The sequence below is a fragment of the Cloeon dipterum genome, chromosome 3 (genome assembly GCF_949628265.1).
Source record: "Cloeon dipterum chromosome 3, ieCloDipt1.1, whole genome shotgun sequence".
NCBI lineage: Eukaryota > Metazoa > Arthropoda > Insecta > Ephemeroptera > Baetidae > Cloeon > Cloeon dipterum.
In genome coordinates this window covers 23,830,134-23,842,778 of record NC_088788.1, presented here as the reverse complement: position 1 = coordinate 23,842,778, position 12,645 = coordinate 23,830,134, and the positions used below count along the sequence as shown (strand labels likewise).

The 12,645-nt window shown below is 40.6% G+C and overlaps 1 protein-coding gene and 1 pseudogene across 1 annotated transcript; one reads left to right on the top strand and one right to left on the bottom strand.

Annotated features, from left to right (window-relative positions):
• LOC135939492 (uncharacterized) overlaps positions 1 to 12,645 on the top strand; it is a 36,493-nt pseudogene that overhangs the window by 14,895 nt on the left and 8,953 nt on the right.
• On the bottom strand, positions 570 to 2,918 carry LOC135939544 (uncharacterized). The gene is made up of 2 exons (XM_065484007.1): positions 2,362 to 2,918; positions 570 to 993 (listed from the first exon to the last, which is right to left on the bottom strand). Exons 1-2 carry the CDS (start codon positions 2,833 to 2,835, stop codon positions 574 to 576), a joined length of 894 nt encoding a protein of 297 aa, XP_065340079.1. The 5' UTR covers positions 2,836 to 2,918; the 3' UTR covers positions 570 to 573.

The window sequence follows — 12,645 nt, the reverse complement described above, 5'->3', positions numbered from 1 at the left end:
ATACTGCTTACTCAACTAAATTGCTCCGCTCCGAAAATGGAAGGCGAATGAATAAAATTTGGATTAGTCATTGATAGGGCCATTTATCAACTTTGACTTTATTCAGTCTCACAAAATTATTTTCTCGACATAATTTCGACATTGACTTTTAAAATTAAGCGTCATAAGAAAAAGATGAAATTTTCATTAGTTTTATATTCATGGTATGAAACGACTCAGATTTTTTTAAAAAAAAATATATATATGTGTTTATCTAACAATTATTTTAATAATAAATTCAGATTTTTTTAGTTCAATAATAATTTTCATAAGAGAGCAATTAAAGCACCAAAAGATAAGTATTATAAAAAGTAAAAATAAATAAAAGCAAAATTTTATGCTGTACATTTTTAACATTTAATTTGGATGTGAACATCTATTTATGTTTAGATTTTATAAATTATTTTCATTCTTTCATTACAGGGCTATTGAGTTTTAAATAATTCTTAAAAATAATACATTAATTTAAATAATCTTTATTTTGGCACGATGCAACAAAAAAGCCAATTGTTCGTCACCAGAGCGGGAGTTCAATCAATAGAGTTTCCTCTGCAGGGCGACGGAGGGCATCTGCGAACGAATCACGTTGCGGTTTTGATCTTGGTAGCTGGACTTGAAGAAAACGGCTTCGGCGGCGTTGGTGTAGCGCTGGCAATCATAGCAGTGGGTCTTGAGTGGCGAGTAGACGCGCGGCTGCTTTGACTGGCGCTGCTCGAGGCTCATCAGCTCCTGGCACAGGCCGTCGTAGATCTGCGAGCGGCGGTGCACGTGCTTGCTCAGCGGACCGCCGTTCAGCGCCTCGGCCGTGCTCAGGTACCTCTGGAAGATGGGCGCCTTCTCGCACCACCGGGCACTCGGCTCCTTCTTCTGGTAGCACTTGGTGTGCATGTGCAGTCCGTGGTAGCGAGGGGGTGCCGGCCTCGTCCAGTCCTCGTCCACCCGGGCATCCCTCAGCTACGATAAGATTTATTATTTTTCTGTTCTCTTTCAAATGTAACATAGATTGAGTTACTTAAATAACTTTAGAGTTAGATATTCTAACTTCTCAGTCTAAAAATATTAATTATACAAGTCAAGAAAATTTTTTTTTTTAATATTAAAGGTGTCGTCTCTCAAAAATTACCTGATGCACTTTTCAAAAGAAATTTTCCAGGGATTTACAGCCCTTATTTTATTTTAAAAATTTCAATAGGCATTACAAGTTTTCAAGCTTCACTGAGAGTGCATGTTCCTAAATTAGAATTTTACATATTTCTCAATCTGCTCTGATATGTGAGGTATTAACTTGATTTTTTTCAAGTACATAGACATTATTACAACAAAACTGTTATTTTGTTTGTAAACTGAAAAGTAAAATCAAATTGCATTGTTGCAATTATTCGTCTTTAAATCGGATTTTCCAATTCGTATACCACTCTTCATTATTTTTAGACGTGTCATTATGGATTATATCTATTTTTAAGTTTTATTTTAACAAAGCATGTATTTAATTCATTGCTGGTTTGTAAAATAAATTTTATCGAAGATTTATTTATCTAACTGCCTGTTTGTGTTTTGTATATTTAACATTCTAGTAATATTTCCATTTTTCTTTTATTTATTTTTTACATTTAATCCTTTTCAAAAAATTAAAAGCAAAAACAATAATTTTCAAGAGAGAATATATCTATATGTACGATTTATTTAAAGAGACAAGCATTTTCCAAAGATAGCGAATTTGATTGCACCAAAAAAGTCTTAAGTGCGACAATTTGGTCTTCGGCGTGGCGGAGGCATTGCAAAATAATTCACTGCTGATAGTTTGCGTTTTATCGCGTATAAAGCACTGACACGTGTATCCCGAGATTGCCGAAATGGGGACCGGCGTTCACCTCGTTTCATGGGTGCTCTCGTAAAAAACAACGGGGTGCTTCCTGAGTTTACTGTTATCACCTTTCTGCTTCCAGGAAAAGAGACTGGTTCGAACTGAATAATCCATTCCTTCGCTGGGGGTAATAAAATCCAAATGCTCTGTGACGGCGAACCTATTGGGATTTCATTTAACTATTCACGATGTAAAGCAGCTATTGCGTTTACAGCCGCCACTAAATGAGATTTCTATAAGCCGCAAGTTTGTATAAAAAGTTTTCCTATGCTTCCTACTCTTGAGAAAATCGTTCAAAGGCAGATACTAGAGGCATTCAAAGAATAAGGGAACTAATTTAATTCATGCGAAATGATTTTTCTCTCATTTGAAGATAAATAAAGATTTTTTAACTTCATTGTAATTTGGTTATCTGTTAAATCAACGTTGTAGCTGAATCTAATTCAATGAAGACATACCTTGAGGAATGGCTGAGCGAAGAAAGGCAGTTGGTTGGTACCCGCACCCGTGGGTTTAACGGGTGCGGACACTGCGGACTTGTTCGACTTTGGCTTCCTGCTTTTCCTTTCTGCGTCGGTCAGACACTTCTTTGCATTCTTTTGCTCGGCAACTTTGGTCAACAACTTGTTCCTATTGTCATCCATAGGCGCCTTGCGCGAGGGTTTGATCCTGTACCTGTCGTCGTAGGGAACGGCTTCCCACTCGTCCTGCAGCTTCTGGCGCTGCTCGCGCATCAGCCGCACTTTGTCCAGGTCGATCAGCCGTCTGACGGCCTCCTCGTCAACCTCGGCGTCCACCTCCACCCTGATCTTACTGCCCTTTTTGTGCGAGATGCTGATGTGGAAGTAGGCGGCCGTCTTCTCATCTTGCGAGTCTTCAAAGGCGCGCTCTAAGTCGAAACAGCGCTTCGGCAGCTCGGTCAAGACGGACATTCCTTTAAATTTCAATGTTTCTTGGAATGTCCTGGGCCAACAATGGATGTCTAATCGTTCCTAGTTATTTCTTATTGTTGGTTATAGTGCTTGTTTGATACTCAAAATAATTAAAACTCACGATATGAGTATTATATGTATTTCTTTACATTTAGCATTAAAAAAATTTAACAATCGTCTTATAAAGAAATAATTTTACTTTCACTTGACAAATTCATTTTAAGGAGAGTACATAATGTTTTGAACTGACAATGAGTGAGAATAAACACACACTGTGACAAATATTCCTATGGGAAAAGTTTTGTAAAAAAATTAAAAAAATTTCAACCTCTCTTTTTGTTTCTCCTTTATAAAACACAAACAATTGAAGCATTTTATTAATCAAGAAGATAAATCTAAAAATGTGCAATAATTTGTTTATGCTTGTTCGTTCTTGCAAAGAATAATAATCTTTATTAGTAAATTATTAGTAAATATGCAAAAAATTAATAGAATATACTGCAGGAGAGGGCAAAATAAAGCTAAAACGATTAATCACAAAGTAGTCTCTCGCCACACTGAGCCTCAATTAAATGACTGAAAATCACTGATCACTAGTGTAGGTGGCCTAGGCGACCTGCGTTGTAGGTGGCGAGCGAGCTCGATGCGCATGCTGCACTTGCGCCAACAGCAGCACGAGTTGTGTCATTCAACCTTCAGCAATCGAGCGTGCGATTGAAGTAACCAAAGTGCTCATAAATTTTGAGGTTAATTGCTTAAAACGAATATTATTTTGCAATTGTTGACTGCAGAGAACCTTTTGATTTATAACGGTGATTGTGAAATTTGCAGTGAATCACCGCTCACTATGTTAATTTGTTTGAAGGGAAACCTCTAGCGTGTTGTAGAAGGTAATTTACATCAAACATGATCCAAGATATCGCAAAAAAAAACTAGGTTTTAAAGTGAAACACACTACTGCGTATCATATGTGCAAGCTAACGGCTTGGTCGAGCGACTGTAGCGGTTTCCACACACTAGAAATTTGCCACATATGCTTTTTGCACAATGAGGAAAACTTGGCTGCAGTGCAATTCTTGAGCTCGGGTGGCAGGTCGTTCCACGGTTTCACCCCCTGAAAAAAATGCTCGTTAGCCGAGCACACTTCGCACAGGCAGTATGGCTGCAGCCTTGGATGCCGACTGTTGGCGAAATTTCGCATCTGTCGGCCTTCCATAATACGAGCGCACGCGTCGAAATCAATTGCGCCTCCCTGGCATCTCTTGAAAAAGTTTAAATCTGCGTACATCAGTTGCATGATGATTGGCATGATATTCTTCTTTGTCGTCGTCCGTGGAAAAGTGCAGGGCCCTTTTCTACACTCTCTCCGTCTTTTTACTGTAGGCCTGGTCGGATGCCAGGCAGGAAGTCCGTAGGTCAGAATTGGCTTCACCAGGGACAGGTTGGCTACCCTTTTGACCTTCTGGGTACATTCATGCAGAGACCAGCAAGCGGGCGGCCTTCGCGCGCAGTGTTAGTGTGCACGTCCCAGTGTATTCTTGCTGTATGTTTAGCGTAGAGAACTAGAAAGAAAAATTCAAAATGCATTCTGTACACGACAAGCTTAGCTAATGATGCGTGCGAAGTCTCTAGCATTAGACAGTTAACAGTGCGAGCTTTTGCGAAACATGTACACAGCAAGAAGAGTGGTCAAGAGGCACAACATTCTGTGCAGCCCAAGTCATTTGACTTGTTCCCCTTTTTTACGCCAGAGGCAATTACAAAACTAACAAAGCAAAAGATGCACCCGTCACTCGTCCTTTCCTCGTTTTTTTATTTTTTTGCAACAATGTGACGAGCGTGGATTTTAATCCGTCTCGCAGACCCTCACGCTGCTATTTTTCCGAGCGCTTCGCTGCTTTTTGTTCCGTGGGAAACAAAGGCTGATGAAGACCAATCTTTAGGGACTGCGTATTGTTGTTCTTTTTAACAAAGCTGTGTAACCAGCCATGAAAGAGTTACATGCATCTGCTGCCGTCGCACGCCAGCCTGCCGCTCGCCAGCGAGAATATTGTTCCCCAGCACACAGTGTGATTTTCCGCCGCGCTCCTCCTTTTCCTGACCTAAGAGCGCGGAACTAACACTATTATGGGCTCACTTCCACACCAAATTCCGAGACAGGCACGCCACGTTTTTTCCCCTCACCGTGTTTATGCGTGTGCGCTATGATGCTGGGCAAAGGTTAAATGCGACCCAGTCAGATTATCAAATTACATTCAGCCCAAATCGGATTTTTGCCAACTCTTATCAGACCATGCGCGGCTATTCAATCCTATTTACGAGAGCCTGGATTAATTTTAACTCCATCAGCCTTTATCGTGCTCCAAATGCTGAGCTTTTTGAACTAGCAGAATTCTATTTGCAATTTACGACATCAAAGCAGAACGCCGCGAATGGATATTACAAATCGCTCACGACGCGTGCTCGGTGGTTGAACTCCATCTTTTTGCACTGCGCTTTCACGATCCGATTCTCCGAAGGCTGTCTGCCATTTTCTTCCGTGGGTGAAGCAAAGTTAAAGGCTAATTAATATGTGCACGCGCGAAGCAACTCGCAGAGCCGGCGGGAGCAAGCGTGGTTCACGCTCAAATAATCAAAAATAATTACACGTCTCTGGCGGCTTCTCCCCTCGAGGGCCACGCGAGTAGCTGAAAAGCCGGCCGACTCTTCCTCGAGTGATATTTCCGCCAGCACCGCACTCGGTGGCCAGGCACACGCCTCTCATAATTCTCGTTATACAGCTCTGCTGTTTTTGCGGGCAACTTTTATCTCGGCCTCAGCTGAAGGAGTAAAATAAGAAGAGCCAGCTGGAAAAGTGATAAAAGAGTGTAGTGGGAATGTGCCGCTCGCGCGCTCGACTAAAATTGATTGCAACAGCGAGTTGAGATGTGATCGCGTTTGCCCTTTCCTTCCTTACTTTCGCTCCATGCAGGGGACGTGGAAAAGGCAACACTTCTGGGTCGCTGACCAATCGTAAAAACTCGGCCTATAGCGCACAATCAAATTAATATATTTAAAAATTTAATTTGATATGCAGACCAATGCAGAATTTTGATGAGAAAAAAGTTGATTCCAATGGTCGATGATGCCATTTTTTGAGTGCTAGTGCGCCTATTAATAAAAATAACGTTAAAATTATTTCAGTTGGAATATTGTCATTTATTTTGTATTTGTGGAACACAATAAAAAAAACTAATTTTCTTCAGTAATCGGAAAGCTGATTTGCAAAATTCTCAAAATTTCCAGAAAGTTATGAGGTTCTTGGGTCTCAGGATTTTATATTTTTCTGTGGAGACAAAAATTGACAACTATAAAACCAACGACTCTCCAATTTATGCGGGTTGTATTTAGAATTTTGCGGTGGTATTATTTTCAAAAACTGCTCACCGTTAAAACTCAAAATAAATAATGAGGTAATGAGGTAATCGAAATTTATTATTTTTATCATTTGCCAAGACGTCAAAATAGATAGGGCCTTTTCTTCATTTCAAAGATAAATAAAACTCTAAAACCACGCTCTTTAGAGCTCACAGAGCTCTTAACAAAAATTGGCCCTCTGACTGTCGGATTTAAATATAATAAAAATTCAATATAAAAACCACAAGAATTTCCTTGGGCTTTTCCTATTATTGATTTTAAAACGTCAAGCTGATCACTGTGCAGTTTGCAATTGATGCAATTAAATTACGCGTATAGCTACTTTGAATGCCACTAGATTACGAGTGGGACTGCACTAATCAAATTCAATTCACAGATTATAGAATCAGCCTTAATACAAGAAGTATAGAAAGTCATTGTCACCGAGCTTGTTAGACAAATTTAGAGATCGTGTTAATTTAAAATTTAGTAAAATTAGTTCCACGCCTAAGGGTTTCTGCGGCTAACCCGGTTTATTAGAGTGTTGATGAATCTGTTGTTGCACACCCCCTCGCGCGTTGGTTGCCCACCTCTTCGCTCACTATTTACACATTATGCACTGCAAGTACGACAGCGGCAACTTGCTGGCTGCGAACTCCTCTTCTCTTTTTGTGCTCTCTCTCTCTCTCTCTCTCTCCCCGACGGCGTTATCATGATATTAGATTGGCCTGCTTCCAAACGTATTTACCCAAGCTCTGGCTTCACGGGGTAAATAAATAGCGGGCTGAGAGAGTAAGCCGTGCACATTCGCATCGATTTTTTCCATCTCGTCCAGTCCTCGGTCAATCTTTCTTTCGGCCAGCAACTCTCAAAAGAGCGGCACCAACCGCAGCTGCCGTGTTTGTGTGCTCTGCTAGTTAGCAAGAGGGCAAAGCCGCGGTGCAGCATGGCAGCTGCCGTGTGGTGGAATCGAGGCCACTTGTGCCTTTTCAGCAGCTCGGCTATGATTGCAGATGAAAGCGGAAAACCCAATTAATTAATCAGCGGCAGTTATTCCCGTTGCTGCTGCCAGATAAGATTGATTTTCCGATTATTCACGATTAAACTGACTGACGTTAAAGCCGATTTTTCCATCCACGCCGTATTCGCTGGCAAATTTTAGACAGGCTTTTTTGTTTGCTTTCCATTAAATTGGAGAAGTTTCCACTAGTCTGTCGACCCTCTGTTTGAAACATGCTGCTGGGGGAATTTAAACTCGCTTGGTTCTCGTGCAAACGTTTCGGCAGATGGCAACTAAAATGCAGAATGAGGCGTCTCAGTGTAAACATCAAGTACCAAAGAATATGACAAGCTTTTTTAGAAAAATATATTCCCTACTTCCCTACTCTCAATTTCCTAACATGATTAGTGTAAATATAAATTATGAAAAAATTTAATAATGAAATTATCTAAAAAGAAATATTCCACACCAATTGATTAAAACACCATTTTATGTCCAACACTCGCAGAGAGCAATACTTTTTTAATGTGTTATGCAACATGTTTTACACTAATTACGCAGAGCACGTTGCATGCTTCTTAAAACAAAAATACTCTCATGTTTGCCATCTTTTAACGTTCAAAATAAAAATTCGATTCCTTTGGAAAATTTAACTTATTTTATTACCACACCGCAGATGATTTAGGCAAACACATTTCCTTACTATCCGATTATTACCAGGGCCTGCCGATCGCAATAAAGTCAAATTTATCAAATTTATCTTCCATGCACATGGTGCGGCAAAGTTGATATCCCGTCACACAGCTGCGGCCCCAAAGGTGGGCGATTTTATTATGGCAGAAAGGTCCGGCCGAAATCAATTAGTATTATCGCCGGCGCTTTGACCTGCGCGAATCGAATTTCCCAACAGAAGCGAATTCCCCTGAAGCACGATTCGGTCCAATTTGCTGCACTGGACAAGGGTCGAATTCCCCTCGAGACACGTGACACAATGTCGTAAAGCTGGATACGGAACAAAAATACGGACAAGCAGAAAACGGGTGCCCGCTGGACCTTTGTCCGCACCACGGATAATTAATGGCCGTTTATTTCAGATTTGGGGGAGCAAATTGATTTGCTCATATATTAATATCCTACAAAATATCCACACTGGCAATTGATTCTGTTGCGATGTGCAACACACAAGAGGTGTAAAAACATATCAAAAACAGGAAAATGTAATTAAATCAGGAGTTTTCTATCTGCCTGTGAAGAAATTTCAAAAAGCACAATTTAGTTTCAAAATTTAAGTTTATTATGGGCTGACAGGGCAACTAAATTAGCAACTAAAACTAGCAATTAAACCAAAGAATACAATAACAACTTTTCACATAGAAGTAAACCATTGATTTTTTAAATGGCCCTACTCTGACTCCATTTGTGCTTTGAGAAGAGGATGGTGGGCAAAAGTGAATAATTGTAGAGAAAAATTACACCCCCGTGAACTCGTTCTGGACAGCTGCTGTTTCTGCCCTTTGTGATATAAATTTTCTCTTCACTCACTCACTTTTGTCCCTCATTCTGTTCTCTAAATGAATGGAGTAGATTCATTTGTGACATTTTGTTTGTTTAAATTTCTTGTTTCCACTATGGAAGGACTATCTCTTGAGCGTTTTTTATCTTGGGTAGAAACATCAAAGAGTTAGTTGTTTTTAAATATTTTCCTCGTTCTAAAAGTGGGTGATGGCAGAATTAAAAAATACAAATATTGAACAATTTCATCCCACCCAATCGATCGGATCCATCAGTTACAAATTTGCATATTTCATCGCTCAACTGACCTTTCAGGGAAATATCTCGGACAGCACGCAGCTCGGGCTGTACATCATAAGCATTAATCAAATAGGGGCGTCGTTCAATATGTTTGCGTTGGGCCGCAAAGATAAGCGAGGGTGGGCGGGCGGGCGTCCCGCAGGACTGCTCATCGAGCTAAAGAGACATTTGGGCTGCTTTTGTCTCTGATATATTGCTCATAACAAAGGCCGCAGAGTGGCTTTATGACCCAAGTTGTGAGCGTGTCTCGGTGTGTGTTTCAGTGGTAGCCGAGGCAGGATGGCTTGCGGTCGCAGAGGCGGGGTGTGCCGTCGCTTGGGACTCTGCCGCCTGCTAATCTTGATGGCAGCAGCCTGGCAGCTCGGCCTCTTCCTCGAGTCGTTGCAGTCGTCGAGGAACCTGCAGCCCAGCGCCGCCGCCCAACAGGTAAACTCTCCTCTTTTGCTCTGCCAGGTTAACAACCATTTTTTATTATATAAATATTTTTATGTTTAACCTTGATTACAGAATTGAACTAGATTTAAATAGATAATTTAAAAAGTATTGTTTTTTGTATAGATAGGGTTGCAAATAATTCTGGAAAAATTGTTTAAATTTAGTGCAGTAATTAATATACCATTTAACATGAAATATTTTAACTCGACTGGAAAATGAATAACAAGACTTCATCCTCGTTGATTCCAGAGTTTTTTTAATCAACTAAACACCAGTTAAAAAAGATCTGTTCTCAACGGGGATATCTTGTTATTTTTATTTTCCTGTTAAGAATGACACCAACCTCGAGTGAAAATTTTCTCTGAAGAATAATTTTTACTCTAGAGAACATTTAAATTTTTGACTGATTGCTGACGGTAGACAAAGTCATTAATTGTTGTCATAACAGCTGTTATAAACAAGTTCTTGTTAAAAATGTATATTCACTCTTTCACTAATCGCATGCAGTTATGTACAGTAAAAATAGAAAGTGACGGTACTGTTCCTGAAAAACAAATATTCAAATATTTAAATATTGGAATTTTTTTGAAAAAATACCCAATAGAAAAATCGAAACCTATAACATTAAATCAAAGGACAAATAGAATTATTGGCATGGTGCTTCACAAAAAATTTATGAGGCTTCCTCCTGCGCAACAAATTGTTGATTGGTTAAAAAAAGAGCAACTAAAAATCTTCTGCCCCATCTTTCGCCTTTATTTTCAACGTATGTTGGACGCGCGCACCTGCGATTTATGGTCCTCTCTCTGGCCTCCAGGTGCGCTGCAAAAAGATGAAGATTGATGGTCGATTTCACGGAGAAAGGTGGCGTGGCGTTTTTTCCTGCGCTGCCGCCGCCGCCGCGCCAAATGGATTTCGTTTCCTCTCGTATACCGCGGAACAAAGAGAAGGAAATCGCGGAAATCTCCGCCTGTCTTCTCAAACTTTCTTGCTTTCTTGCATGTAATGCGAAAGCTCGCCAGACCGAGCGTACTTTGATCTTTGCTGCTGGATGTTTTCTGCTTTTATTTTTTACCAAAAGAAGTTAGGACTCCATTCCAGTACACTGCCAATCGATTTTTTCGTCCTGTTGGAGCGGATTTGAATTTTTATCACACGAAACTGCCTGTTAACAATCCGAAAAATTGGTTCAAATGTTCTTGAGTTTTAGTTACATTAGAAAGCGGTAAATTTTTTACAAAATAATTTGAATAATAATAATTTATGATATCATTGCCAATCGAACCATAAAGAGTTTAGTCAACTATAGACAATTGAATTTCAGAGAGAATGTTGTTTAAAAATTCAAGCTTTCGGTGTCAAATTTTGATATTATCTTGATAGCGCTGCAAAATCCCCGTTTCGCACTAAGCATTCAGTCTCTTCCTGGTGGCTTTTTGGCGACTCGGAGAGAGATTAAGAATAATGGTGAACATTTCCTCGTAGTATCGATCGGCACACATACCGCGCGCGTCCGTAGCAGCTGCGCCGGGCGGTCGTGCGGCTGCGACGCAAGATTTCCGCTTTAATTTTCAAAGATTTCATCTGGTCATTAGCGTGGCAGAATTTTCAAATTCCTTTTGAAATAACGTTGGCAGGGTGGAGCAGGAAAACTTTTTGTTGAAAGCGAGCGGGAAACAAAAGAGCCCCATTTCTCGCACTACCAAGAAATGAAAAGGAATGGAACGAAATAATTAACAATCTAATTCCAGCTAATTGCGTAATCTCTGGAGGCAGTGAACCACTTTAATTTGAAGCTATTTGTACGTGCAAAACACGAAAGACAAAAGTAACCATTTGACATTACGACATTTCATTATAAAAGCTATGAAGCAATTTGTTTGCAAGGTTTTACAAACAACGCAGACCCACCTGTATGAAAAAAGTCAACTTGTATAGAGCCGTTGCAAAATTTCATACAAACGCAAAACATGAATGTTGTTGCGAAAAATATGCCGCTTTGTTCTGCCTTTATGAAGCTAACATATTCAAAAAGGGAGAATTAAAATAAATTATATATCGTCTGTCTAATAAGTAATCTTGTAAATCAAATAAATATTAGGAAAGGAGAGCAAGGGGAAAATTATCAAAAGCATTGATGGAGGAAAAAATACTAATTTGAATAATACCGTCAGTCTCGCATAATTTAAAATAGTTGGACATTATGTCCACGTTTCCGAATGTACAGAGTCAGCAGAGAAAATCGATTCCGGTATTTCCAAATTGAATAATTCTGTGGGCATTTCTTGTTCTCTATGGCCAAAAAGTGACCCTGTGTGTGGGGAATTTGCCTCTATATTTATTAAATTGTTTCCCAATAATTGATTTCTCGTTCTAGATGTTTGCTAAATTATAATTTTTTTAGCAATTTAAATTCGTTTAAATTGTTGTAAGTCTTATTTAAGCAAACTAATCTTAATTCCTGCAAATTATGTTTGGTTTAAAAACCATCCAATATAGAAAATTATTAATTTGTGACAAATGACATGAATAATTTAAAACGTTCTTTGTATTTTTGGTAAGAATTCGCTATTTAAATCTGGATTTGTGAATTGAGGTTTGTTAATCTTGCATGTTTTGATCGCAGCGACAACGGGGCTTGAACAATGTGTCGGCGGCTGTGTGGCCGATCGTGGCACGGCTGGACGCGGCCGGCCCTGGCGTCTCGTGGACGTCGTCGTTCCCGCCGCCGGCGCCGGCCGTCGACTGGTGGCGGCTGCTGCGCACGCACGTCGGCCCCGCGTTCATCTACTCGGCGTACTACGACCCCCGGGGGCCGGGGCCACCCAAGGTGCGTATCATCTCGGCGCTGCCATCGCGCTACCGGCTGCGGCCCTTCTATTGTGACCTCAAAACCGACTCGGGCACCAAGTTCAGGGTGGCCGGCAAGCACAGGCCGATTCGCGAGAACTGGGGCCTGCCCTACACGGCATCGTTCATCACCTGCGAGATGAAGAGGAAGCACAAAGAGTACCCCGCCTACGTCTCGCTCGGCGACCCCAAGAGGAACATCACCTCCAGGTAAGTAAATTATTCCCCCCGTCCCCGTTCCTGTCTCCGTCCCATACAGCAGCTGCATGAATTTGGGCGCGAGTGTGACAAAATCGATACTTTCTCTCTCTCGCACT

Excerpts from the sequence above, each read along its gene's own strand:
- LOC135939544 (XM_065484007.1), bottom strand. The coding sequence starts at position 2,835 with ATGTCCGTCTTGACCGAGCTGCCGAAGCGCTGTTTCGACTTAGAGCGC. Across the intron at positions 994-2,361 it reads TCGCTCAGCCATTCCTCAAG|CTGAGGGATGCCCGGGTGGA; the intron begins GTATGTCTTCAT and ends ATCTTATCGTAG.